The sequence below is a fragment of the Eschrichtius robustus genome, chromosome 10 (assembly GCF_028021215.1).
Source record: "Eschrichtius robustus isolate mEscRob2 chromosome 10, mEscRob2.pri, whole genome shotgun sequence".
NCBI classification, from domain to species: Eukaryota; Metazoa; Chordata; class Mammalia; order Artiodactyla; family Eschrichtiidae; genus Eschrichtius; species Eschrichtius robustus.
The window spans coordinates 95,941,190-95,965,236 of NC_090833.1; the positions used below are offsets into that span (position 1 = coordinate 95,941,190).

Below are 24,047 nucleotides of genomic sequence, written 5' to 3' on the forward strand. Positions count from 1 at the left end.
GGGACCCAGAAGAGCCAGACGCCTTAGGAAAAGCAAATAGGCCTCATAGAGAAAGTAAAATTTCCTTTCTGCCCTTTCCCCCTCTTCTTGCTGGCAGGGTTGATCCTCATTACAACTTGCTCAAATATTTGGAAGTGAATTTAGGACCCTCCCCCCAACTTATGATTTTATAGCCAATAGGTGATGAGGTTTATTTGCATATTTCCAATCACATAAGCAGCCGTGGAGTGGAAACAGTGTCAGACTCAATTTCTCCTCCTCCTCCTCCTCCTCCTCCTCCTCCTCCGAGGAAACCTGCCACTTCTAGCTGCCCTGCCTCCTCTTTAAAGGGTGACTTGCCCTGCGCCAGACCGCTGCTCCAGCCTGCTCCCGCCTCAGGCTCAGCCGGTCCATCCGTCTGTCCCTGCTCCAGCCGGGTGCCCTGTAACTCGCACAGAGGGACGCGCCCCGAGATGGAGAGCAAAGCCCTGCTTCTGGTGGCTCTGAGCGTGTGGCTTCAGAGTCTGACCGTCTCCCGCGGAGGGGTGGCCACCGCCGACAGTAAGTTTTGCGCGCAGACTCCCCTCCACTTGCAGAATCTGCTCAGCGGCCACTTGCGCACGTTGTGAAGATGGGAAGGAGGAAGTAGGAAGGGGTTGCGATGTGTGCCGGGGACTCTCCTAGCCCGAGCGCTTGCCCCAAAAAGGGTCGCCGGGGTGGGATCTGGAAGGGCCACGGAGGGAATTTTTCCTCCGGTCTCTCTGGGGCGGCTCCCACTTCTCCTTTCTCTCTTTCCCGCGTTCCCGCGCTGTCCCCTCCACTCTGGCTGAGGCTGAGTTCCCGGCCGCCTGGGCTCAGCAGGGAAGGGAGCGGGGGGAGAGTGTGAGGGGCGGGACCAGGGGGGCAGGAGGAAGGGCGCAGATGGCGGTGACCCGCAGCAACCTTTTCGCTCGGCGGGGCCCTGGAATGAAAGGCAAGGGAGCCAGGGTGACCCTGGCTTGGCCTTGGCCGCGGCTCAGTCCCCGTCATTGAGAGCGCGGTTAGAAAGTGGCCCCTTCTGGAGAAGCTGGCCCGTGGCCGGGGGTGGGGCGGGGGGGTTGACCGTCACTTAGGAGTACAGGACATTCTTGCTCTGCACGTGGAGGTGGGAGAAGACACGGGACGCGGAGTCCTGGGGACGCAGCGTCCTGCAAGGGTTGGGGCTCCGGGGAAGCTGTTTAGCTTCGACTCTTGTACGCTCGGCTTTTTTTAGCGGCCAGCAAACCTAGCGAAGAGTTGACCCTCCTGAAAAACGTGGCAGAGCGACCAGCAGTCTGTGGCTGCTGACTTGGGGGTTGCCAGGTTTGCACTTGGCTACCCTTACTGTCCTGCGAGCTGAGCTCGGCTCCGGGCGCCCTGCCCCGCGGTGCGGTGGCGAGCACTTGGGGTTTCTTGGGCGCCGCCGGGAGGCCACTGGCTGAACCCCAGTTACCTCTCACCAGGGTTGAGGCATCGAGGCCGGATGTGCATTTCTTTATTGCAGGGAAGATGAGTTCCCAGCCCGAGACCTGCCACAGTAGAGGCAGCCTGTGTAACTTGAACCTTGGTTCAGTTAACACACAGCAGCAACTGAAAAGGCAACTGAAGCAAGTCACGAAAGGAGGCAACATTTTCTTTTCTCTTCCTTGGTGGACTTGCAGTTAGGGCGGTGTCCTTTGGTTGTGCTTTCAGGGGGCGCAGTCTGCAGTGGTTCAAGTAATAGTCTAGTTTGTCTCTGACTTTGGTTGCTGCTAAAGGCTTGTTTTATTTCAGCACTAAGTTGTGAAATAACATTTTTGATAGATTAAAAAAAGAAAGTAGATTCCATCAAAGCTGATAAGAAAAGTATCTTTAATGTCAGATCAGTTTGGGAACAATGGAGGTTCAATTAGAAAGTCTTAAACATGAAGTAGCATGTGCCGCTGGATAGTGTTTTACACGGTCCAAGAAAATGGTTGGAACAAACTCCAAATTCTTATTTCAGAAAGTACACCACAGAATAATGTTACTTAGACTAGAAAACACACACAAATAAGTGTCATCCACAAATTGAGTTTTTTCTAGACTCCCTGAGAGATTCAGGACCCGAAATTCCTGGGCTAGTCAGTGGTCATCTCTCTGGGTTTTGCTTCCTCAACTCTAAAATGAGGAGTTTGGACCAGACTCAAAATTCTCTTAGACCCCTCCAGATGTAGAGAACAAACTTATGGATACCAAGGGGGGAAGGGGGGATGGGATGAATTGGGAGATTGGGATTGACATATATACACTACTATGTATAAAATAGATAACCTATGAGAACCTACTGTAGAGCACAAGGAAGTCTGCTCAATGCTCTGTGGTGACCTAGATGGAAGAGAAATCTAAAAAAGGGGGATATATGTATACATATAACTGATTGTCTTTGCTGTGCAGCAGAGACTAACACAACAGTGTAAAGCAATTATACTCAAAGAAAAAATTCTAAAAAAAGTTCTCTTAGACCCCTCTAATTCTTTACTCTTTGATGTAAATGGATACAAGTGATTAATGAATTAAATTGGATTTTAATCAACACATGTTTTTCATGGCTGTAAATGCTTTGTAAGGGAGGAATCATTTTGAAGTGGACTTGAAATTAATCCTTCTCATCCTTCCCTCCCACTCTCACTCTACTGCCCCACTCCCCCCCCCCCCCCTTTATATTGTGCCTCTCCCAACACAGCAAATTTCTGCCCCCTTTATCCTCCAAATGAATTTAGGTAGGAATGTAAGAAATTCAGAGTAGAAAGGTACCAGTGTGAGGGAATGGCAAGCAGCACCCTCTCTGGGCTCTGACTTTACTTATTCATTCTCGATTTCTAGGAAAAATATGAGGATACAGGCACTGCCCTCAGCTCTTTGCTCTTGGAGGCACCACAGTCTCTGCGTGGCCCCATTAGGAAATTTGAAGAGCTCAGTAGCTGCAGTTCTATTTGACTGGCCATAGTGAATTTCTAGGCTAACATCTGAGTTAAACGTTGGATGATGACAGCAAAGTAGCAGGTACCACCTGCAAAGGGAGCAGAGCTCAGCAAGAGAGTGATTGATTAATAGCTGTATGGAAAGGTGGGAGTCAGGCACTGGGGAAGACTGACAATGGGAAATTTTCACTTTCTTTCAGGCAGTGTATTTTTAGCTCAGTCCTCCTTTTTTGCTTTATTCTGGGAAGAGAAATTGGGCTGCACATTTTACGGCCACTATTTTAGCAAACACTTTTTCTATAAAAATGAAAAGTAAATCGGCTTGTTAGGTAAGTCAAGCATATTGTTTACATTGGAATAGCTGGAAACCTCAATTAATTCAGTCAGATAACAGCACTGATTCCCCCCACCCACGCCCCGCCTATTGTTTTTTTTTTCACTTGTTTTTTGGCATTCTACAGAAGCTGAGCCAATAACTGTGACCATCAGCCTCAGAGAGGAGGTGAATTACTGATGAAGTTCTTTAGGGGTGTGTGTTTGTGTGTGAGAGAGAGAGAGGAAAGAAAAAGAGAGAAAGGAAGTAGAAACTTCTAAGGGAATTGCATTATAATTGAGCTCTTGTATCTCATGTCTTCATATAAATGTTAATCTTGTTTATCTGATAACTGTGAGCTGCCTTTAGAGTCTCTTTCCTGGGATGCTCAGTGTTCCTCCTATAATGTACCCTCTATAAATGTGCCTTTAAAGTGCTTTGACTTCTCAGCCTAATTTCATTCCTGTGAGTTATTATCCATATTAAGATAACTCTTTGTCTTTGTTTATACACATAGATTTTTAGCTATCTGTTTAGGAATTTAGGGATAAAGATTATATAGTCAAGAAATGCATTAACTTGTAACTTTCCTGGTGCCCCAAATTCTCTCCCCTTAGTGTTTGATAAGAACAGGTCTGATGGTGTGATGTTACTGATATGATAAGCCAAATTCAGAATAGGGGCCCTTATAAAGGATTAAACCTTATGCACCTCCCCCCGACACACACTGTTCTAAGGCGGCTTTAATTTCTAAGGGGATCTGGTGAAAGGTCCTTCTCCCCTTAAAGGGCTAAGGGCAGAGTCACTAATATCATTTCCATGTATGAAAAACAATAATTTTTTTAGCAACAGTTGAGTCAAATCAGTTCATCTGCCAGCCAGAAGCAATCCCAGTGTATACATTAGGTCAACTAAACATACTCATAATGACCCATAAATCAGGGTCCATCCTTCTCCCTAACTCTTCCTGGCCTAAGTTTGGAAAGCACACTCATTTTTAGAATGCCAAGACATCCTTGAGGGGTTGGAAACACCAGTAGTGTGGAAATACCTGTCAGAACGCCAAAGAGAGGGAAAGACTGACTAAACACCAGTAACATTTATGATTTCAGATAAAGAACAAACATAGAATTGAAAACATCACGTGGCATATAGAGTGGTATTATTTTCTTGTCAAAGGCTTCATTATGTTTTCTGTAACTTAAAATGAAAAAAAAAAATTCCATGAAAAGTGAAACAAAAGTTTCCAAATACAAATTTGCTTGAGAATGTATGAATTTCCTATCATTTTTCTTCACAAGCGATGTACCCAACAGAAAAGGTTGGTTGTGGGAAACTGGAACTCTCAATGAGCCGTACAGATAAACTGGTACAAGATCTATAGATTGAATAGACTTTTCTTTTTTATAGAAATATACAAATCCTGCCTTAATAATTTCAAAGAATATTCTTAGTCATTTCAAAACCACCAGCAACACGAGAGCCACCATGTTGCACAATTCTAGGAAAAAATAGAATAAAAGTGACTGGTATCCTCTGGAGTTATACAAGGCAATAATCTTAAATATCAGTTTGGCAAATAGGTGGTGGGCAACATCTGTCTGCGAGATTGTTCAGAGTATTTCTGCTTTAAAAAGCTTGCTGATCGAACATGTTAAAATAAGACTGTTATGAGAGGAAACATGAGTTATTTGATATAGAGCAAATATATAGAGGGTAAAGTTAATTTAGTTTTCAATTTTCTAAAGCATTTCTAACAGTAAAAGAACTTCTTGGGCAGAATCTGAAAGTGGAATCAGATTAAAAATCTGTAATTTTTTTTGACCATCAGATTAAATAATTAGGCCACCAGAGTGCTTCCTGGTTAGGAAGGAAAAGGAAGACCCACATCTTCAAATGAGTTGAGAGGCAGAGAATATTCTTGATTGATGAATGGATTTCAAGTGAAATTTTACTATATGGAAATGAAAAAAAGCTTTAAATACCAATAGTCTATCACAGTCTTTTATTTGAATAAATCTTCTTAGATTGTTTAGGTGCTAGGGGTATGTGTGTGTGTGTGTGTGTGTGTGTGTGTGTGTGTGTGTGTGAGAGAGAGAGAGAGAGGGATCAACTTGTTGCATGTAATGAATCACTTGCAAGCAACCACAATATTGTTTAAGGAATTTTGGGAAATAATTAAAAAGGAGAATGCTGGTCAGTCCTCAGAAAATTATATGATAACCTTGATTCAAATGCCTGTACTTTCACTGTACTATATCATTCTTATTTTAATTTTTGGTCTGACTTTTGCAGTATTATTTGAAATTATGGATTTTCAACTTTTGTGAAAAGAAAGAAGGTTTAGATTAAGAAATTAGAAGTATTTCTAAGCAACCTTAGTTATTTATCTTTTTTTTTTAAAAGAGTAAATAGTTGTTGTTGTTTTGTTTTAATTTATTTTATTTTATGGTTGTGTTGGGTCTTCGTTTCTGTGCGAGGGCTTTCTCTAGTTACGGCAAGTGGGGGCCACTCTTCATCGCAGTGCGCGGGCCTCTCATTATCGTGGCCTCTCTTGTTGCGGAGCACAGGCTCCAGACGCGCAGACTCAGTAATTGTGGCTCACGGGCCTAGTTGCTCCGCGGCATGTGGGATCTTCCCAGATCCAGGGCTCGAACCCGTGTCCCCTGCATTGGCAGGCAGATTCTCAACCACTATGCCGCCAGGGAAGCCCCAGTTATTTATCTTTTGAAAGTTTTAAATAGCCAAATCTAAAATCTATAAGTTAGTACCTTCTTGTAGTGAATGGATAGGTTTTTTGACTTCTTTTTTACTTGACCAGAAATTAGATAACTTCCTAATATAACTTCCCTTTGGTGTGCTTGCTTTATAAAAGAGTTTGATTTTATTTGCAATACAATTTACTTAAAGTGTTCACTGTGATATTATTATATGTACTACCTACAAATACCCTGCGAAGATTTATCAACATTTAGAAGTATTGTCCAGAGAGTCAAAAAATAGGCCAAAGTTCTCTTTCTCTCCTGACTCACTTTGGGATTAACTATGAAGAACCAAAGTGGATTCTTTCCAAAACCACCTTTGCTATAGTACTTTAAGCATGGACTTTGTGTGGAAGACTGTAAAGGCAAAATTGAGAAAAGAAATACTGGTGGGAAGAATTAACCATAACTCACACATAGCACAGATATTTCTGAACAACCCACTAAAGGATTTTTAAAAACATTTTAAAGTGATGTATCTTGCCATGCTGGTGGGAATGATTCCATACAAAAACTTCCCCATGCTTCCAACTTTTCTTCTTGCTAAAATTTAAAACAATAATGCTAGTGAAAAGGAAACAACCTTCCTTCAAATAAGCCTTATTGTATCATATTTTGCAGGAAGACAATCTCTTGATGTAATCAGAGATTTAAAGAGGGTGAAATCATATATGAAGTAAGTGGAACTATATAACACAAGTGCCCTGAGCCAGTGTTCTCTACAAGAACTACAACCAAGAGACCTGGGTTCTGGTCCCTACTCTCTCTCCCACTATTGGCAGCATAACCTCGGCTAACTCACTTAAATTCATATTTTGAGAGAAGATTAATTAAGGAATTCCCAAATAGCAGTTCTCTTACTTGAAACTGTATACACCACACACACACACACACACACACACACACACACACACACACACACACACGCCCCTTGACTGAAAAAGAGCTGAAGAAAAGGATAGAAGACACAGAAGAGGTCAATATTACTTAACTCAGTTATTTTAAGGCTGTCTCTGTCAACTTTGAGCACCACTGGAGGATACATTCAGTTTTTTGGTTTTTTTTTTAACTTTAGAAACAAAAATAACATTGGTGGTGTTTGCTTGTGAATCTAAAACATATCAGTCCAGCAAGTAAAACAACCCTCTAATTAACCTCCTATCCAATTTTTCCTTTTCAGGAATTACAGGAGGAAAAGATTTTATAGACATCGAAAGTAAATTTGCTCTCAGGACCCCCGAAGACACCGCTGAGGACACTTGCCACCTCATTCCTGGAGTGACAGAATCTGTGGCTAACTGTCACTTTAACCACAGCAGCAAAACCTTTATGGTGCTCCACGGCTGGACGGTAAGAAAGGCTCCTTAGGAAGGAGCTGAGTGGCATGAACCAAGCATTCTGATTGGCTTGCCCCAGTTGTTGGGAGCCCAGTGATGGGAACCCAGTGATGGCTTTGCTTTAAACTTGAATAAAGACAATTCTGGCTCGGGGTGGGGATTGAGGAATCTAAAGCCAAAGGTTCATGGGTACTTCCTCTGGACAGTGCCAGCCTTCATTTTACCACGGTACCTAGCTGTGACCTCGAACCAGCCATTCTCCTGGGCCTTTGTTCAAGTACAGAGAAGAATATAGGTTACCATTTAGAGGAGACAATGGAAAACTGGCATGATCCTGATTCACCCAGCACATCGCCAAAGTCCCTTCCTAAGGAAGATAACCTGTAAGAGGGGGGAGAGGGCTGGAGTGGAGGGAGAAGGTGCTGTTTCTGGTTCTGCTGTGCCATTCTCCAGCTCTGTGATGTGGATCCAGATACGTCTCATCCCTGGGCCTCAGTTTACTGATCTGTAAAACAATGCGAGTAGACTAGACGTCCCTCCACTTTCAACGTTCTCCAATTGTAAACTTTTGGGAGCTTTACTTGAGAGGAAAGAGGGCTAGCCAGGGAACTGTCAGCGACATGATAAGAATATGAATAAATATGCTAATTAGTCACTTTATATGGCATAGTTCTTACTTAACTACTTTAGCTTGTTTTCAATATTTTCAGTCCTTAGTGAGCAGATTTTACTGTTTATTAAAAAGGACTTATATAAAATTGATGGTTAAAGAGATATTATCTTTCCATTATGTCAGAGCTTGTGAATAAGGTAATAGACACTAAATTCTAATGAGATGAATTAGCTAATGATTGATACTTCCAGTCCTGATTTCTTTTCCTATATAACTTAAGTGCCTTTGTTATTGACAGTGTAGGACAATTGCTATAACTTTTACAGAGATGAAGGCAACTAGTAACAGAATTCACAGGGATGTTTATTTTAATAAAATACATCTATTTACTAGAGTTAACACAGTAAATTACATATCTTATGATAAAATTACATATTCAAATTCCTAACATAGATCTTTTTATATTTTAAGAGGTTTAAATAGGAAAACATAATCTTTGGTGATTTTAGAGACATTTTAGTTGTATGTAGTCTTGGCTGTTAATACTTTTCAAAAATGTTTAAGCTTAATAAACATTTATATGACAGAAATAAATTGAATATCTCAGGCATCTCAATCTTATCCCTGAGAGAATTTTATAATTTAAGAATTTTTGAAAAACATTTCCTTCTCACATTAAGATGACATGACTCACCTAGTATCAGTAGATAGCACCAATTTCTATCATTAGCCCTACTGCCCAATAAGCCCACTTATATTCTTCACATCATATGTCCTGACTTTTTTGAGTGCCTGGGCTCAGAGTCTGGGCCACTGGCTGTGAGACTGAGTTTCATCGTACAGAGCTGGTCGGTCTGTGCAATAACTCATCCAGCCGTGCTGGATAACCGATCTCAGCCATTTCAGTCAACTCCCTGGCTGGTTCAGTGGGACCACCTGGCACAGGTGGCAAGGAGAGCTTCAAGTTCAGCTGTATGCCTGAGAATCAAAGCTTTTAAAAATTGGTACTGATTTAAGGAATCACAGAAGAAAAAATTAGGAAATAATACCTTTTCAGAATTGAGGACGGTGGGTCCTTGTTTTCCACCCCTTTGTTGGGGTTACTTATAGCAGTGTCTTATGTTAAATTAAAAAAAGAAAGAATTAGATTGGTTGTTAGGCAGTTACTAAACGTATCAGTCACTGTAGGAGTAAGTTGGGTTCCTTGCCCTTTGGCAGATTACCTAATTTAGAAACACTGATAGCACAGAAAAACTTGAAATAAGTGCTGAGAGCAAATGAGATTTTCCTGCCTTATCTGAGGTAAGCAGCTCAGCGACTCAAGGGCGTAGGACTAGGGGAAGTGAGGAGGTTTGTTCTGCAGCTTTGACGAACCTGAAAGAATGCTTAGCATGCAGTGTGCACAGGACACATCCCAGAAGGTAGTCAGACGCAGCTGTCCTGGAGCTTGGCCACCTGCTTGTGTTTAAGTCCAGGGTTCTCATTGTGGTGTTGGAGATCCTCACCCCTGGCTGAAAGGAGTGATTAACATTGCATTCTGAAGAAATGACATCATCCTGTCTCAAAAGGCAGCGGCAAAGGGTGGCCAGCCTGCAACCTCTAAGAGAGGAGAAAGGGAGGCAGGACCAATTCCTTAGGGTTTTTTTGCTGGGTGGGCATTCCAGCTGGTTCCTCCAAAGACCCAGGCTTGAAGCAGCCTCACTGAGACATGTTCAAAGAAGACTTAAACATGTTCCTAATGGGCTCACATCACCTACGTGCCTTTTCTTTTTTGTTTTCTCCTCATGCTGGAAATAGATTATAGAGCTGGCATTTTATCACTGCAAGTAGATTGGGAACCAAAATGGTCACAAGAAGAAATTTTGGAGGTGGAGAGTAACTTCCGGATCATCTGATTCTGACCCCTTTGTTTTATAGGTAGCCTAGTAAGGTTAATACAGTGCCTGTGTTCATAGAAGTAATCAGTGGAAGAGCTGGGATTGGAACCAAGATCTCCTGAGTCCCAGGCTTGCTTTTTCCTTGCACAGAGCACAACAATTTGGTGAAAAATCGTGCAGTTAGTGTCAGGAGTGAAGAGAGAGCTCATGTTTTAATGTTTTAGCCTAGAAAATAGACTAAACAAAATGGAAGCATAGATTTAAAAGAACACACCATCTAAGATCAAAATTTTAAATGAAGTCCCTTGGTTTGGGAATTCAAGAGTCTTATTTTTGTCCATTGGCATTACTCTAAGAAGAATATAGGTTTTACAAGCTTCCCCTTAAAAGCTGCCTTAAACATGGATTTCAGAATCTTTCTCTGTTGAGTACATAGTTGAGTAACTTTTACTATGGCTACAGTATGATCTGCTCTCAGGTAACATTAGGAGTGGATAGATTTGCGGATTTAAAGTAGATTGTTGCTGTGTACAGGCTCTTGGCAGGGTGGCATGGAATTTTATCATCTGCAGTTTTTTAATGTGTTTCGATTATTTTAAAGTAAGCATCTTTGCAAAGATGTCCAATGTCTCTTCTTTAATAGCATAAGTCTTTTGACTTTGAATTTGGGGGCCTTTATCAACAAGAAGCAAATAATTACAGTTGGCAGTCTGCTTATCTCCAAAACAGGACCAATCTAATAATTTGTGAAATGCAATTATTAAGCCACATTAATTGCACTGTGATAATCAAGAATTTGAGAGAATTGTGAAAAATCTGAACTGAAACTAATCATTTTCTTATGTATTAAGAGATTGCTAAACAAAGTTACCTTCTGTTGGAATAGATTAGTATGTTTAAAACTATTGTTTTCATTATCACATCAAATGTTGTACATAAATGACCCTTTATAAGAATAAAGGACATTCACATCTCCCAAATTAATTTATTAGCCTAATTGAAAGTATTTAAACTAAATTTCTTTTAAAATCGTCTGTAATTCTGCTGCAAATTTTTAACTTATTCAGATTGATCTTTCCTTTTAATACTATAAATTATTGAAGTTTTACTGAATTTATAAAATATGCTTTTAAAATTGAAAGCTTTGGTAAACCTCAGTCTGCCATTCCTGAGCTCAACACAGTCCTTCTTTGGGGTACACAAATTTGCCTCAGAAGGGTCAGGCAGAAGACTCCGAATACTCTTGTGGTTTAATTTTTGTGTCTGAGCCAATGGGCTTCCTGTGGGTTTGTTTCTTTTTACCATTTAATGTAGGTGTATTGGGCTGACATATCTATAACAAGTTGTAGGTGGATATTTTAAGAATGCTGGTATCATCCTCTTCAGGTGACAGGAATGTATGAGAGTTGGGTGCCAAAACTCGTGGCTGCCTTGTACAAGAGGGAACCGGACTCCAACGTAATCGTGGTAGACTGGCTGTCACGGGCCCAGCAGCATTATCCTGTGTCTGCGGGGTACACCAAGCTGGTGGGACAGGACGTGGCCAAGTTTATCAACTGGATGGCGGTAAGACTGGGGGAAGGAGCCTTGTATGTCCAAAACAGATCTCCTGGCTACAGCTGAATTAACGACTGGTCGTTGCTCTTTTTCACTTAGATATAGATATTTTCTGGGTCAACTCATATCTTCAGAATAAGCCTGGACATTATTTTCCGGCTAAAAACATCACTATGATAAGAATGATAATGCTATAAAGCCCATAAGGCGTAGTCCTGCCCTGCCCTGCCCTGTCCTTTGGTATTTTCATGGTGAATGGATTTGCTGAGACCAAGAACTAAATGGGCAGAACGGACAAAAGTTTGTTATTTCAGGGCAGAGGGAAGATGTCATGTTCAGCCAAATCCTTCCCTACCAGTTGGCTGGCACTTGGAAATTTTATCCAGGGTTTGACCTGTTAGAATACCAATCTCTTTGAGAAAAATATTAATAGTACTTATTCCTTAGTGTGGATTAAGGATCCAGATTTTTGTTGAGGGTTAAGGGAGTGATGGAGATGAACTAGGGAAAAATGGCAGGAAAAGTCTGTAGGATATGAGGTGCTGAGAGTGAGGAGTTTTACTCCCTCTGACTCTCTGAGGCCATTCTCTGAAAATTACCTTTGGAAAGTATCTCAGGGTTGAAAGGAAGCTAATATTCTCACAGGACCAAGTTATTTAAGTCAGATGCTTGGAGGTAAAAAATAAGCTGTTTATTGGCTGCTCATTAAAAGATAAAAGTTCTTTTCTTGACTCTTTTGCTAACCAGGAGAGTGAATTTGGACAAATCAGTTCACCTTCCTGGACCTCAGACTTCTCATCTGTTGAATGAGGAGGGTGGACTCTATGTGTCTGTGGTCCCTTCCCCTGTAATATTTTCTGATTTTAAGTCATTGCTTGGCTAACCTGAAAGAATAAAGTGATGCAGGGTATTTAGAGTAGAGAATAATGAGTTAAATATATATTTGTATATGTATGTATCTCTTCAATATATATACAAATATCTATATATAAATATACACATATACATATATTTTCAGATGTATGGAAATTCATGTTTCCATACATTTCTATTTCAGATGTATGGGAAAACTTTCTAATTTAAATATGTTATTAAGGAAAGAGAAAATCTCAACACTATTGTATATGTTCCTCTCATCTGTAACAGGAAATTAAAATAAGTAGAATTAATTTTCAGTATTGCCTATATTTTCAAAACAATATATTTTATTTATTTGGCGGGAATACTGTTAAACTTTTATTTTATTTCTTTTAGCATTGATATTTTGCCAAGAACTGTAAAATATCAAACACCTTTTTCTTTTCCTCTTCCAAAGGATGAATTTAATTATCCTCTGGACAATGTGCATCTCTTGGGATACAGCCTTGGAGCCCATGTTGCTGGCATTGCAGGAAGTCTGACCAATAAGAAGGTCAACAGAATTACCGGTAAGAAAGCAGTGCCATTTTTCTTATAACAAAAGACTTGAGATGCCTGTCGTTTTCTGAAAGAGAATCAGACTGTTTGTCAAACAACCATATGTGAGTGGTAGTCTTCTGGGTACGCCTGGCCATGTGGTTATCTCATGGGAGGGCTCTTTTTCTGGAGTAAGATAAAATACAGACGCTTGCTCTCATGAGCTTACCGTCTAATGGCAGTAGAAGAGAAATGGTGCAGAGTTAAGCACAGAGAGCCCCGTGGTGTCTCTGAGAAACCCATTTCCCTCCTCCCTCTGCTCTGTGCTTTGATAGTTTATTGCACACACATATGTCGCCTCTCACATCAATACTGGGAAAAATGAAAAAGGACCAACACCAGAGGCCATTTGGAAAAAGGAGTCTTGTCATCTGGGCCAATAGCAATTGGTTGTTTGGCCTGTGTAGAGAGGAAGAAAGAGCCCAGCACTATTTAAAGGCCTTCTAACCAGGCTCAGAAATAATTTATTGATACAAAAGGGAATCAAGTCATCCTGAGTGAAAATTGTTATTTAATGGCTAGTTTGAGAAACTCAAATTTTATTTGAGAAGGAGTTAAGCTGCTTTTATGAATCTCAGTAATTTAAAAATCCAATCACTATAGAATAGGAGGTGCTAATAAGAATCTATGTGGCTGCCATTTACATTCAAATGATGAGCAATGGAATGATAAGGTGATACTGGAGGAGACTAAAACTAATGGGAATTTAAAAATCTCTGAGGACTTTTTGTTTTCCCACTAAGGCCTAGATCCAGCTGGACCTAACTTTGAGTATGCAGAAGCCCCAGGTCGCCTTTCTCCGGATGATGCAGATTTTGTAGACGTCTTACATACGTTCACCAGAGGGTCACCTGGCCGAAGTATTGGAATCCAGAAACCAGTAGGACATGTTGACATTTATCCTAATGGAGGCACTTTCCAACCAGGATGTAACATTGCTGAAGCTATCCGTGTGATTGCAGAGAGAGGCCTTGGAGGTAAATATAATTTAGAAGTTAATTAAATGTAAGTTTTTGCCTTAACTGTTACTGACCAAGTGTCCTACCCATTCTCCACAAGTACGTAGTTTGAATACACACATTTAGCAAAGATATGATTTTGAAGAAGTCTGTCACATTCAGCATGACCACCTCAGAGCCTCAGTACTTCCTGTGGTCAGACAGACATTTCATCTTATATTATATTGCAAACTACACTTACATTGTAAACTACTGCACTTGCAGTAATAAAAGGAAAAAAAAAATGGTGAGATTTAGACAAGAGAACTGCACTGCCTTTGAAAGTGTTATCTGGCCACACGTTAAACTTTGAATACAGTTGCAAAACAAGTAGAGTTATTTTGAATTTTACTAAAAGTAAAGGACATGTTAATTAGTCCAAATTTCTTTTGTCAACCTTTTAAAGAGATGTACAAATCAGAAACAAATCACCATTCCCTAAGAATAAATATTCCAAATTTTTAAGAAGAAAATACAATTTAATATTAGTTTTTAATATTTACTTTAATAATCATGTTAGCTGTGTTAATTTTATGATTTGTTTTAAGGGACCTTTGCATACCTTGTGGACAATGGGGCCTACCTGTAGTCAGTATGCTCAGGTGTTTTGGGCATACATTATAGAATTTACAACATAATGTTACTAATTTCAATTGTTATAAAGCTTATGGTAATAGCTGCACATTTATGACATTGCTCATTATTTCTATAATTCATTTAATGTAAAAATCATTAGCAGTGACACACCCCTCAATTATACATAGTATCAATATCTATGATAAAATACTATTAATTTAACAATTATGCCTGCCCTTTATGATGTGGTTTCTAGAAGCATTTAGAAGTATTATATGCTTTCACTATAAGAGAAAGTTGTGATAAACTGGGGGAAATCAACTTCTATCTTGGATGTCTCTTATTATAGCTTCATAAACATATTCACAAATGGAGACAGCAAAAACATCAAAAGTTCCCTATAAATTTGCAACTTTGGCACTCTTGGGGGTAGGTGAGAAGCTGCTGCCAAGAGTACCTCCTTAAATAGGACCTACAATCAAGGGGGTCATTTTATTCTAACACCACACCTCAACTATTTTAGACATGCAAGACGAAACACTCATTGTGGACTGTCACAGAGTTGAAATGTTCTTTGTGTCTCTTTTTCCCCAGATGTGGACCAGCTAGTGAAGTGCTCCCACGAGCGTTCCATTCATCTCTTCATTGACTCTCTGTTGAACGAAGAAAGTCCAAGTAAGGCCTACCGGTGCAATTCCAGGGAAGCCTTTGAAAAAGGGCTCTGCCTGAGTTGCAGAAAGAACCGTTGCAACAACTTGGGCTATGAGGTCAATAAAGTCAGAGCCAAAAGAAGCAGCAAAATGTACCTGAAGACTCGTTCTCAGATGCCCTACAAAGGTAGGCTGGAGACTGTTGTAAATAGGAAAATTGATTTGATCCTACTTTTCTTATCATGCTTGTTGCATCACATGTACTGATTCTGTCCATTGCAACAGAGATGATAAAATGATGTTGCTGAACTCCGATCCCTCACTTGTGTTTCCGTTGGTAGAGAAGGAGTTGTACTAAATCCATTTTACTGAAGCTCCTAATTCCCATTGCCAGTAAGGCCCAGGGCACAACTGCACTGCCCTATGCAGCAGCCCTGCTTGCCACCATCCTTTGTACTTGTGACCATTAGCATGGGCCACTGCATTAGCACCAGGCTCCAAGTTAACCTGAAACCATTCATCCAGGGTCAGCAAACTATGGCTCATGGGCCAAATCCAGCCCACCACCTGCTTTTGTAAATAAAGTTTTATTAGAATATAGCCACACTAATTCATTTCCGTACTGACTAAGGCTGTTTTCATGCCTCCACAGCAGAGCTGAGTAGTTGGGACAGAGACTATTTGGTCCCACAAAGCCTAAGATATTTACTATCTGGCCCTTTGTAGAAAAGGTTTGCAAACTCCTAAAGTCTGCTTTCAGTGAAGGCAAGAACCACCTGTATTTGAAAATATAACTATTCCTGGAAGGGAAGTCTATACCAAACTTTCTAAGATATTCCCATTTTGCCATGAATTTGTTCACAGTTGAATTTCAAACTTGGCAGCTTCTTCAGAGCAAGACCTGCAGGAATTGAAGGGAGACAGGAAGAGGAGATAATCAGATAAATCTAGCGAGAGGGACTAATATTAGAAAGGCTAGTTTATGTGGAGTCCAGGTGGAAGTATGAGGGAAGAGATGGCATTGAAGAACAGTTTCCCAGGGTAAAATATATCTGATAGAGGCACCCATTTTTAAGGTGGTTTGTTAGAATCTAGAGGTGCATTTGGTGGTCCAGAGGTTTGGAGCATCTATAATTCAAGGAAACCTTTTAAGCAATGAGGGAATCCTTAGTTTCCTTGACTTTTCAGAATGGGGAAGTGTGTGTCAGGTATAGAGGAGACCATAATCTTCTGAAGAACTGGGCAGGGCTCACTCACCCCCAGCATCCTGCCTCAGTGTTCTCCGGGGACACTTCAGCAGTCAGACTTCCCTTGCTCTGGTCTGTGGCGATGCCTGCAAGGGCTCCATTTAACCCAAACTGTTTCTCCTCATCCTTTACAGCTGTGTTGCAAGCCTGCTGCCTTTCCTATCCCTTAACCTCTCCCACGTCCCATCTACTCAGGGTTTTTAGTAGAGATGGGGAGAGTAGGAGGAGGTGTGGAAGTTTAAGTACCTGCTTCTGGAGGCTCTCCCTAATACGGAACACTTTAGGAACTGGCTGTCTTTACAGCCTCACTAGTGATTTAATGAAATAATGTTATTGTGAGCCTATTATTTGCTGACTGTGTGCTAGACAGTGGAATAGAAGGTACACGTGACCCTCTGAACTGAAGGAGCCTACATACAGGGTAGGGAGGTCAGACATACCCAAGAAACATGAAGAAACACGGTCACATACAGTGACAGTAAAAAATACCAAATATGCTTGTTCCAGATGCTAAGGGACAAAACAGCCAAGGAAAGGTGGAGTTCATAGAGAAAGCTTCATGGGAATTTTGGCCTCTTGGTTTGATCTTCCTAGTACCCCATCAAAGCTGACTACTTTCTGGGTCGGCTTTAGCAATTCAGATACACCTGGATTCTTCCTATTCACTGCAACCACACTTTAATGCAAGGGAGTAGAATTCAAATTCTGAATTTTCTAGTAGTGAGCACTGTACAGACATGAAGAAATCTTTCCAAGCCACACATAATTATAGTCATGTATGAGCACTTGCTGTTGATCATTAGTAAGATACTGTCTGTCGTTCAGAATTGCCTGCTTATTTGGGCTGTAGTGTTTCCATAAAGACTGATCAGAGGTTGTTCTGCTTTTCTCTCTACAGTCTTCCATTACCAAGTAAAGATACATTTTTCTGGGACTGAGAGTAATACACACACCAACCAGGCCTTCGAGATCTCTCTGTACGGCACTGTGGCCGAGAGTGAGAACATCCCCTTCACCCTGTGAGTAGCTACGGAACATGACCTCCAGCACGTGGGTTTATCATGGCACTGCTACCTGCTCTAACCATTGGCCTGAGGAACAGAAGAGGCATAGGACACCTAGAAAAACACATATTTAACAGAAAATTTTTAAAACAGCTATACGGCAAAAGATGTTCATTGCAGTGGTACATATAGTAGCATAAATTAGAAGCAAAGCAAGTGTCCAAAACTGAGGCAATGGCTAAGTGAATTGTGGTTTAACAAATCAATAAAATCAATCTAGCCTCTAAGAACTGTAATTATAGAAAACTAGGTAAAACATGGCAAAAAGGGAAAGATAAAACATGAAGTGAACAAAGAAAGAATAGAGAATTGTATTATGTACACTATGACTGTAACAAAGGACACGTTCACATATCAATACAAATTGAAAGGGAATATATGAAAATGAAAATAATATCTCTAAATGGTGGACTTATGAACTTTTTTCTCTTAAGAATTATATTATATAGTTCATATTGTTAGGATAAAAGTTGGAATACATTAAAGGTCCACATTAGTGTAGATATCGTTTAAAATACACTAAATGCCATTAACGTGCATCTTGCGTATTTTGTTGGACATTTTTTCCATTTGAAAAATATTTCCTGAACAGTAAAGCTATTTATATCTTAGGAGGAAGAAAAAGGAAAAAAAAAAAAAACAAACCCTGCTTTCCAGAACTAACCAAATATGTTGATTTTTTATTCAGGCCTGAAGTTTCCACAAATAAAACATACTCCTTTCTAATTTACACTGAGGTGGATATTGGAGAATTGCTAATGTTGAAACTCAAATGGATCAGTGATTCATACTTCAGCTGGTCCAACTGGTGGAGCAGCCCCGGCTTTGCTATTGAGAAGATCAGAGTAAAGGCAGGAGAGACTCAAAAAAAGTAATTAAATTTATTTTTCTCCATTCTTTTTTTTTTTTTTAATGGTCATTTTGCCTTCATCTCTAGCCTACAAAGGTAGCTCACATGTTTTTTTTTCTTTTTTCCTTTAACATCTTTATTGGAGTATAATTGCTTTACAGTGTTGTGTTAGTTTCTTCTGTATAACTAAGTGAATCAGCTATACATATACATATATCCCCATATCCCCTCCCTCTTGTGTCTCCCTCCCACCCTCCTTATCCTACCCCTCTAGGTGGTCGCAAAGCACCGAGCTGATCTCCCTGTGCTATGCGGCTGCTTCCCACTAGCTAACTATTTTACATTTGGTAGTGTATATATGTTAATGTTACTCTCTCACTTCCTTCCAACTTACCCTTCCCCCTCCCCGTGTCCTCAAGTCTATTCTCTACGTCTGTGTCTTTATTCCTGTCCTGCCCCTAGGTTCTTCAGAACCATTTTTTTTTCTTTTTTTTTTTTTAGATTCCATATATATGTGCTAGCATACGGTATTTGTTTTCCTCTTTCTGACTTACTTCACTCTGTATGACAGACTCTAGGTCCATCCACCTCATTACAAATAACTCAATTTCGTTTCTTTTTATGGCTGAGTAATATTCCATTGTATATATGTACCACATCTTTCTCCATTCATCTGTCAATGGACACTTAGGTTGCTTCCATGTCCTGGCTATTGTAAATAGTGCTTCAATGAACATTGTGGTACATGACTGTTTTTGAATTATGGTTTTCTCAGGTTATATGCCCAGTAGTGGGACTGCCGGGTCATATAGTACTTCTAGTTTTAGTTTTTGAAGGAACCTCCATACTGTTCTCCATAGTGGCTATATCAATTTACATTCCCACCAACAGTGCAAGAGGGTTTCCTTTTCTCCACACCCTCTCCAGCATTTACTGTTTGTAGATTTTTTGATGATGGCCATTCTGACCCGTGTGAGGTGAACCTCATTGTAGTTTTCATTTGCGTTTCTCTAATGATTAGTGATATTGAGCATCTTTTCATGTGTCTGTTGGCAATCTGTATATCTTCTTTGGAGAAATGTCTATTTAGGTCTGCTGCTCACTTTTGGATTGGGTTGCTTGTTTTTTTGATATTGAGCTGCATGAGCTGCTTATACATTTGGGAGATTAATCCTTTGTCAGTTGCTTCATTTGCAAATATCTCCCATTTTGAGGGTTGTCTTTTGGTCTTGTTTATGGTTTCCTTTGCTGTGCAAAAGCTTTTAAGTTTCATTAGGTCTCAATTGTTTATTTTTGTTTTTATTTCCATTTCTCTAGGAGGTGGGTCAAAAAGAATCTTGCTGTGATTTATGTCATGGAGTGTTCTGCCTATGTTTTCCTCTAAGAGTTTTATAGTGTCTGGTCTTACATTTAGGTCTCTAATCCATTTTGAGTTTATTTTTGTGTATGGTGTTAGGGAGTGTTCTAATTTCATTCTTTTCCATGTAGCTGTCCAGTTTTCCCAGCACCACTTATTGAAGAGGTAGTCTTTCCTCCATTGTATACTCTTGCCTCCTTTATCAAAGATAAGGTGACCATTTACGCATGGGTTTATCTCTGGGCTTTCTATCCTGTTCCATTGATCTATATTTCTGTTTTTGTGCCAGTACCATACTGTCTTGATTACTATAGCTTTGTAGTACAGTCAGAAGTCTGGGAGCCTGAGTCCTCCAGCTCCGTTTTTCTTTCTCAAGATTGCTTTGGCTATTCGGGGTCTTTTGTGTTTCCATACAAATTGTAAAATTTCTTGTTCTAGCTCTGTGAAAAATGCCATTGGCAGTTTGATAGGCATTGCATTGAATCTGTAGATTGCTTTGGGTAGTATAGTCATTTTCACAATTTTGATTCTTCCAATTCAAGAACATGGTATATCTCTCCATCTGTTTATATCATCTTTAATTTCTTCCATCAGTGTCTTATAGTTTTCTGCAGACAGGTCTTTTGACTCCTTAGGTAGGTTTATTCCTAGGTATTTTATTCTTTTTGTTGCAATGGTAAATGGGAGTGTTTCCTTAATTTCTCTTTCAGATTTTTCATCATTAGTGTATAGGAATGCAAGAGATTTCTGGGCATTAATTTTGTATCCTGCTACTCTACCAAATTCATTGATTAGCTCTAGTAGTCCTCTGGTAGCTCTTTAGAATTCTTTGTGTATAGTATCATGTCATCTGCAACCAGTGACAGTTTCACGTCTTCTTTTCTGATTTAGATTCCTTTTATTTCTTTTTCTTCTCTGATTGCTGTGGCTAAATCTTCCAAAACTATGTTGAATAATAGTGGTGAGAGTGGGCAACCTTGTCTTGTTCCTGATCTTAGAGGAAATGGTTTCAGTTTTTCACCATTGAGAACGATGTTGGCTGTGGGTTTGTCATATATGGCCTTTATTATGTTGAGGTAAGTTCCCTCTATCCCTACTTTCTGGAGGGTTTTTATCATAAATGAGTGTTGAATTTTGTCAAAAGCTTTTTCTGCATCTATTGAGATGTTTATATGGTTTTTATTCTTCAATTTGTTAATATGGTGTATCACATTGATTGATATGCGTATGTTGAAGAATCCTTGCATTCCTGGGAAAAACCCCAGTTGATCATGTTGTATGATCCTTTTAATGTGCTATTGGATTTTGTTTGCTAGTATTTTGTTGAGGATTTTTGCATCTATGTTGATCAGAGATATTGGCCTGTAGTTTTCTTTTTTTGTGACATCTTTGTGTGTTTTTGGTATCAGGGCGATGGTGGCCTCGCAGAATGAGTTTGGGAGTGTTCCTCCCTCTGCTATATTTTGGAAGAATTTGAGAAGGATAGGTGTTAGCTCTTCCCTAAATGTTTGATAGAATTCGCCTGTGAAACCATCTGGTCCTGGGCTTTTGTTTGTTGGCAGATTTTTAATCACAGTTTCAATTTCAGTGCTTGTGATTGGTCTGTTTATATTTTCTATTTCTTCTGGGTTCAGTCTCGGAAGGTTGTGCTTTTCTAAGAATTTGTCCATTTCTTCCAGGTTGTACATTTTATTGGCATAGAGTTGCTTGTAGTAATGTCTCATGATCTTTTGTATTTCTGCAGTGTCAGTTGTTACTTCTCCTTTTTCATTTCTAATTCTATGGATTTGAGTCTTCTCCCTTTTTTTCTTGAGGAGTCTGGCTAATGGGTTATCAATTTTGTTTATCTTCTCAAAGAACCAGCTTTTAGTTTTATTGATCTTTGTTACTGTTTCCTTCATTTCTTTTTCATTTATCTCTGATCTGATTTTTATGATTTCTTTCCTTCTGCTAACTTTGGGGTCTTTTGTTCTTCTTTCTCTAATTGCTTTAGGTGTAAGGTTAGGTTGTTTATTTGAGATGTTTCTTGTTTCTTGAGGTAGGATTGTATTGCTATAAACTTCCCTCTTAGAACTGCTTTTGCTGCATTCCATGGGTTTTGGGTTGTTGTGTTTTCATTGTCATTTGTTTCTAGGTATTTTTTGATTTCCTCTTTGATTTCTTCAGTGATCTCTTGGTTATTTAGTAGCGTATTGTTTAGCCTCCATGTGTTTGTATTTTTTACAGTTTTTTTCCTGTAATTGATATCTAGTCTCATAGCATTGTGGTCGGAAAAGATACTGGATACGATTTCAATTTTCTTAAATTTACCAAGGCTTGATTTTTGACCCAAAATATGGTCTAGCCTGGAGAATGTTCCATGAGCACTTGAGAAGAAAGTGTATTCTGTTGTTTTTGGATGGAATGTCCTATAAATATCAATTAAGTCCATCTTGCTTAATGTGTCATTTAAATCTTGTGTTTCCTTATTTATTTTCATTTTGGATGATCTGTCCATTGGTGAAAGTGGGGTGTTAAAGTCCCCTACTATTATTGTGTTACTATCGATTTCTCCTTTCATGGTTTTTAGCATTTGCCTTATGTATTAAGGTGCTCCTATGTTGGGTGCATAAATATTTATAATTGTTATATCTTCTTCTTGCATTGATCCCTTCATCATTCTTTGTCTCTTGTAATAGTCTTTGTTATAAAGTCTATTTTGTCTGATATGAGCATTGCTACTCCAGCTTTCTTTTGATATTCTTTTGCATGGAATATCTTTTTCCATCTTCTCACTTTCAGTCTGTATGTGTCCCTACATCTGAAGTGGGTGTCTTGTAGACAGCATGTATACAGGTTTTGTTTTTGTATCCATTCAGCCAATCTTTGTCTTTTGGTTGGAGCATTTAATCCATTTACATTTAAGGTAATTATCGATATGTATGTTCCTATTACCATTTTCTTAATTGTTTTGGGTTTGTTTTTGTAGGTCTTTTCCTTCTCTTCTGTTTCCTGCCTAGAGAAGTTCCTTTAGCATTTGTGGTAAAGCTGGTTTTGTGGTGCTGAATTCTCTTAACTTGTGCTTGTCTGTAAAAGTTTTAATTTCTCTGTCGAATCTGGATGAGATCCTTGCTGGGTAGAATAATCTTGGTTGTAGGTTTTTCCCTTTCATCACTTTAAATATGTCCTGCCACTCCCTTCTGGCTTGCAGAGTTTCTGCTGAAAAATCAGCTGTTAACCTTATGGGGATTGCCTTGTATGTTAACACTAACCCTTGCTGCTTTTTTTTTTTTTTAAACTAGGAAGAAATGAATGTTTCATTAATTTTCAGACTTTTTTTAAAAATAAATTTGTTTATTTATATATTTATTTTTAGCTGTGTTGGGTCTTCGTTTCTGTGCGAGGGCTTTCTCTAGTTGCAGTGAGTGGGGGCCACTCTTCATTGCAGTGCGCTGGCCTCTCACTATCACAGCCTCTCTTGTTGCGGAGCACAGGCTCCAGACGCACAGGCGCAGTAGTTGTGGCTCAAGGGCCCAGTTGCTCCGCGGCATGTGGGATCTTCCCAGACCAGAGCTCAAATCCGTGTCCCCTGCATTGGCAGGCAGATTCTCAACCACTGCACCACCAGGGAAACCCAACCCTTGCTGCTTTTAATATTTTTTCTTTGTATTTAATTTTTGATGGTTTCATTAATATGTGTCTCGGTGTGTTTCTCTTTGGGTTTATTCTGTATGGTACTCTCTGTGCTTCCTGGACTTGATTGACTATTTCCTTTCCCATGTTAGGGAAGTTTTCAAGTATAATCTCTTCAAATATTTTCTCAGCCCCTTTCTTTTCCTCTTCTTCTGGGACCCCTATAATTCAAATGTTGGTGCATTTAATGTTGTCCCAGAGGTCTCTGAGACTGTCCTCAATTCTTTTCATTCGTTTTTCTTTTTTCTGCTCTCTGGCAGTTATTTCCACCATTTTATCTTCCAGCTCACTTATCCATTCTTCTGCCTCAGTTATTCTGCTATTGATTCCTTCTAGAGTATTTTTAATTTCAGTAATTGTGTTGTTCATCACTCTTTGCTCTTTAGGTCTTCTAGATCCTTGTTAAATGTTTCTTGTATTTTCTCCATTCTGTTTCCAAGATTTTGGATCATCTTTACTATCATTACTCTGAATTCTTTTTCAGGCAGATTGCCTATTTCATCTTCATTTATTTGTTCTTATAGGTTTTTACCTTGCTCCTTCGTCTGTAACATATTTTTTTGTCATTTCTTTTTTTTTCTCTCTCTCTCTTTTTGATGGGTGGTGCTGTATTCCTGTCTTACTGGTTGTTTGGCCTGAGACGTCCAGCACTGGAGTTTGCAGGCAGTTGGATAGAGCTGGGTCTTGTTGCTGAGATGAGGACCTCTGGGAGGCCTCACTCCAATCAATATTCCCTGGGGTCTGAGGTTCTCTGTTAGTCCAGCGGTTTGGACTTGGAGC

The 24,047-nt window shown here is 39.7% G+C and overlaps 1 protein-coding gene across 1 annotated transcript in view; it reads left to right on the forward strand.

Moving 5' to 3' along the window:
• Window positions 1-248: 248 nt before the first annotated feature.
• LPL (lipoprotein lipase) overlaps window positions 249-24,047 on the forward strand; it is a 29,889-nt gene continuing 6,090 nt past the window's right edge. The window contains exons 1-8 of the mRNA XM_068552443.1: window positions 249-540; window positions 7,195-7,364; window positions 11,228-11,407; window positions 12,714-12,825; window positions 13,597-13,830; window positions 15,022-15,264; window positions 17,223-17,343; window positions 18,077-18,259. Of these exons, the coding sequence (XP_068408544.1) occupies window positions 453-540; window positions 7,195-7,364; window positions 11,228-11,407; window positions 12,714-12,825; window positions 13,597-13,830; window positions 15,022-15,264; window positions 17,223-17,343; window positions 18,077-18,259 (1,331 nt within the window). The 5' untranslated portion in view covers window positions 249-452. The remainder of the gene's footprint in view (window positions 541-7,194; window positions 7,365-11,227; window positions 11,408-12,713; window positions 12,826-13,596; window positions 13,831-15,021; window positions 15,265-17,222; window positions 17,344-18,076; window positions 18,260-24,047) is intronic.